The sequence below is a fragment of the Gadus morhua genome, chromosome 21 (assembly GCF_902167405.1).
Source record: "Gadus morhua chromosome 21, gadMor3.0, whole genome shotgun sequence".
NCBI classification, from domain to species: Eukaryota; Metazoa; Chordata; class Actinopteri; order Gadiformes; family Gadidae; genus Gadus; species Gadus morhua.
This window is the reverse complement of record NC_044068.1, coordinates 15475710-15481192: the sequence shown is the minus strand read 5'-3', so window position 1 is coordinate 15481192 and position 5483 is coordinate 15475710. Positions and strand designations below refer to the sequence as shown.

Genomic DNA, 5483 nt, shown 5'->3' with positions numbered 1-5483 from the left:
ATAAAGATGGTTCGCTTTCCTACCCCCCCCCCCCCCCCCCCCCCAGCCCCCACTCTCCTTGCTGTGAGAACAGTCAGTGGGTGATGTGGGTGTCTTTTGTGGATTCAATCTTTTTTGATTCCATCCTTTCCTCTCCACTACAGGTTGCGTTCGGTGGGCGCTGTGTGCTATTTTCTCGCTATTATAAACCGTGGTGAACTGTGCTGGCTTTTCATCACCAACAGTATGGCAAACCCGGTGCTGTGGGACAGCACAGAGATGCCCATGCGTCTGTGAGTCGTCCACCCCTCGCTGGGTAACTATGGCGAGCGTTTAAGCACCATCTGCTGCTCCGGGATCGTCCCCTTTCTCTGACCAATTCGCACCAACAGCGGCACGTCAGAGTAGCATAAGCATGGAGTTAGCGTTGCGTCGTATGCGTTATATACGGCCGTGTTAATCAACGTTTCCCCCCGGGCTCCGCGAGAAAGTTCCAAGACTTCCCAGACCTCCCTGGTGCTCTGACGCTCCGTCTCTATTTTTTCTGGCTGCGTCAACTGCGGCGTATTCCCCGTAGCGTTGGATTCAAACAGACGTGTTAAGGTCTCCTTGAAGCTCGGTGTGCTTCAAACACGTTTACAAATGGCTGATGCGACGGCCCTAATGTGGAACCCAGACTTAAAGGGGGCACGTTAAGTTCAACCATGGAAATGAAAGAGTCCCTTCCCCTTTAATTGGTCAATGCTTTGGCCACCTGATGAACACTGATGGACCACCTGTAGTTACGTAGGAAGGACGCTACATAGACCGAAAAGATTTAATCTGCTTGAAGGCGTAGAAGGAAATAGATAGTGAAATTCCGTGAGCAATGGATTACATTAAGCATAGTTTTTTAATGCTTAATGCACACCTTGATAACCCTTAATCACATAATTAGAAGTCAATGACGGTTATCTGTTGTCCATCCCTTTAATAATGACGCTGATGACCGTAGGACAATATCAGTTCCAAGGCGATACTTCTGGTTTGGTGCTGATGAAGGTGTACCTGAACTGCACGCTGGGGCTGTGGGGGTACAGAACTTTATTTCATTGAAAACCCTGCTGTATATGGCCCACCATACCCCTGAAAGGCATGCATGCATGCATGGGTAAAGCAGGCACCCCTCAGAAAGCATGCTGTGGAAGGGGGCACTACAGAGAGGAGGGAGGCGAGCTGCAACCCGGGTTGGACTGTGATTGTAAGCCAGATCATTTTAGATAACTGCCCGGCCCCCACCCCCAACACACCCCTCCCCCGCCTCCCCAACTGGCGGCTGATGTCCTGCTGAGATGCCATGAGCCCAAGCAGTCTACCTACACACCACATTCTGTCAGGTGCTACAAAGCACCCAAACAGCCCTGGAAGACGCCATCTGTCCACCACCGTCTCAGATTTGGAATATGAACAGAAAGAGCATTATGCAACTGCTTGTGTGCGTGTGTGTGTGTGTGTGTGTGTGTGTGCGTGCGTGCGTGCGTGCGTGCGTGCGTGCGTGCGTGCGTGCGTGCGTGCGTGCGTGCGTGCGTGCGTGCGTGTGTGTAAGTTTGAATGAGGTGGATATGTAGTGGAGGATTGAGTGCCTACACGTCCTTATAAGCTGTGTGTTTCAGATGAAGAACCGAGTTTGCCGATAGATCCTTCTCTTACTGTAGCAAGAGGGACACCCTTGTCTTTGTTCCTGAAATCAAAGACTAGAGCCTCTTGCCCAAGACTGATCGGAGTGTGGGGACGAATCCCCAGAAAAGTCACTGCACGGTCATTGTAGATCTCCAGACAACGGGTAAATCCAACAGTACGTTATTCAGCAGTCGCTATCAGCCTAAGCTACCACAAAGTGATCCTGAGAACAACACAGTATACAATCAATGTTGGAGCAATTACAAAATTAAAAGCACTTTTTCTAAATAGTATATCCAAGATATACTAGTGCTAGTGTCAACAATAGCATTACAGCCAACATATTAGGTGCCATTTTAAGTGTTACGGTATACCTAGTGAAGTGTTTCAGTGTTCCCAGTCAAATTTTATGCTATTACCATTCACCTGATAAGTTTGGCCCTGTTAAAAGAATACTACAGAATTCTACGGAAATGACGTCCTAGTCCACTTGTTCATTTTCAGAGATCTGACGATGTCCATATCTCCATAGTCAACCATTTTTTCCCCCCCATTGAGCCCACTGCTCTCTGAAATCCTCAATTAGCATTTGACCGAGTTAGCCAACCTCAATGGGAGCAGAAGCTACAGGTTAGGCAGTGGAGTGACGGTAAAATACAGCATTCCAGTTTCTCACAAAGTTAGGATAATTACGGGTTTTCTCTTTATGAACAGTGAACCCTCCAACCCAAAATCAACATGGCACTCAAACTAACGCAGCAGTACAATCTGCTCAGACAGTTTTTTTACAGTCACTGAGGTCCGGATGAGATAAGCTAACTCTGCGATACTGTCTCGGCGTTACGAGGGAATAATCTCAGTCCCTGTCGTGTCATCGCTGGCCAGGGGAGGGGAAGGCTAGCCCTGCTTCTGTCCCTCTGACAGGAGGGGGGACGGATCCCGGTCACCACAGTCGCCTTTATCGGCAGCCTGTGATGGGCTCCTACCTTTTACCTGCCATTCACACGCACGCACGCACAAGCACACACATACACGCACACGAACCCACAGACACACACACACACACACACACACACACACTGCAGAAACCATGGTGTCGACATTTTGCACACAACCATATTGCAGTAAAGAACAAGCACAACACAGAACATCAGTACAATCAATTCTGTCCAAATGACAGCCGTGTCGCTTGCTTGCTTGCTCTTCAAGTTTGACATCTGTTGCAGTAGGTTGGCATGTTCTGTGTGGCAGATTGACTGCGTCATCCGTTACGCTGACGTTAACATGCACTTAATGTTCATTATCGGAGCTGCCTGCACATTTAATAAGCCGGCTGGCTAGTTAATTAATGTGGGGTCAGACAGCGAATGTGTTACACTGGTTGATTGATATGGACACGTGGTGTTCGTCCCACTTGCACATACCTCTGGCATGCTCTTGGGTTAACGTCAGACGCAAGTTGCACCTTGTTAAGTATGGATTTCATCGGCCTATTAATATTTCCTGAACGCCCTTCTCTGTACGAGGCAGCTTGTAAAGTATTTAAAGAATCAGTGCAGAGATCTTTGTGATTCATTAGCTTAAACAACTCCTCCTCCACTGAAAGCCCACCCCCTGTTGCTTAGCAACTACATTTTCCATCCATTTTAACCAAAAATGGCTAACATGAGTTTTAACTTTTACGAGTAAGGCATAGGGCGAATGAAGGTCCTTCCATTGCTACTTGGTCAATACGTTACTAGCTTGGGGTGAGAGGATCCAGTCTGATCTCTGGTCTCTGGGAATATTTGCATAATTTTTAGGGTTGTAGGTTTTCGATATTCAATGCAAGGGTTACAACATCTGATAAGGAGGACAAGAGTATTGGAAGGAGATGTATGGGGGCAACATTGGGTAAAAAGTCCTGTTCACCTCTACATAGTGGCGAAAAAACAAAATGTTCATTCCAACTCGTTTTTTGGTTTGTTCGCTCTTCTTTCCTTTGTTTATTCTGTTTATTTTGTTTATTTCATTCTTCCTTTTGTTTACTGCACTTTTTTTTGTATCCATCAATTTGTTCATTCTTTCTTTTTACCTTCTTTCTTTCTAAGCAAGAACTATCTGCAGCATCTCTGCAGATAGTTGTGACTGTTTAGACACTAGTCTAATAAAGCTCTGGACTTAACCCAGGTGTCTCTGATAACACTGTCCAAGTTAATCCTTGGGGCAACAGCATTATAACATTAAAACGTCTAACTGTCTTTCAGCTTGTTTTTCTCCCCAGTGGGAGACGTAATAAACATAATAAGAAAATACATTTCCCAGTTTTGGAATCCCGAGTGGTGGATTGTGTTCCTAGTGTGTCGACATAAAATCGATATAGAACTATAAACCCCTATATCCGCCACAAGCAGCGCTGAAGGCATATGCATGTAGGTGTGTGTGTGCGTGTGTGTGTGTGTGTGTGCGCGTGTGTGTGTGTGTGTGTGTGCAGGTAGGATATTTGAAGGAGACGTTAACATGTGGCAGGCCTCCACTGGTTCCCTGTTGCACAGACCCGGGCTCTACCCAATCAAACCAATGGTCCGCACTGCCTCATTAATCATGCGTGAGACGCCCCAGAGTTAATTCTGGTAAATCACTTTCCCTGCAGTAAAAAATCAATAACCATGTCGCCTTAAGCTCGCGGCCCGCAAACCTCCGATAAGGCTGGAGCTGGGACTGTGTAACCCCTTGGCTGAAAACACACATCGATATCACAAAAGAGGTCCCCGTTTACTGCTTGTTACGTTGGTTTCAGATGTCTTGCACCGCGTTGTGCCTGAAATCGAACCCGAGGCGTCTTGTGTGTTTGTTTCGGTGAGCATGTGAGCTAGGAGGTGCAATCGTGTCCTTTGAGTAAAATGTCTTCAATGTTTTTTTAATAATTATATTGGCAAAGTTTAAAGCTTAGGCCGTTGCGCATTGTTGTTAAGAAACTGAAATAGGTTTCTTGGTTGGTCCAGGTAGACGTCGTTCCCCCTTGTTCGTCTTCAACACTGAAACGTAAATGTATAGCAGCATAGAGGGGCGATCGGGCTGAGGTCAAACATGGAGGGTTAAAAGGGGCTGAGCTGTTAGACTCAATCTAAAACCCATGCACCAGCATTCCAGTTGGGGCTACATGGGCACAACCTGGTCACACACAAACTCCTTAATTTGCTAATACTTGTCGCTATAGTTACTGCTATTGAATTATACTAGTTAGTAACCATCGCTTGGAATACAGAGATTGTAAACACAAACACACACACACACACACACACACACACACACACACACACACACACACACACACACACACACACACACACACACACACACACACACACACACACACACACACACCACAAGTGGGACTGATGGGCATCATAGGGCCACATGTGGGACCGATGTGCATCATAGGGCCACTTCCCTTCATGCTGAAGACACTGTGTACCCCACAGGGACCCCCCTGCTCCTACACATCTTGTTGATGGTGCTTAGCCACTGTAGCAGACGTTAGTTTTACCCCTCACAGTCTAGTGTGTGCAATTACTGCCCAGCGACCATCAACACCAGACACCAAACACAAAGGGTGGTAGGTGTATACTTCACCTCCTGTGACTATTCGTTTTTACCAGAGTTTTAATGAGTTTAAAAGGAAGCAGCAGGAAACCCAAGCCATCGCCAGCACACCCAGGCGTAGTTTTTGTAAATATATATAAACATTCTCTCCCCTGAACCTTATATATTCCTCATTAGAGAGAAAGCATTCTCCATGCTCGTACAGGATATAAATAAAGTACTGTTAATATCTTTTAGTGTTTGGACGCAGAATGTATAAG

General features: G+C 46.4%; 1 protein-coding gene across 1 annotated transcript in view; it reads left to right on the top strand.

The window, feature by feature from the left end:
• The first annotated feature begins 225 nt into the window (after positions 1–225).
• Positions 226–5483, top strand: part of LOC115534873 (disks large-associated protein 2) — a 69486-nt gene continuing 64228 nt past the window's right edge. The window contains exon 1 of the mRNA XM_030346154.1: positions 226–272. Within this exon, the coding sequence (XP_030202014.1) occupies positions 226–272 (47 nt within the window). The remainder of the gene's footprint in view (positions 273–5483) is intronic.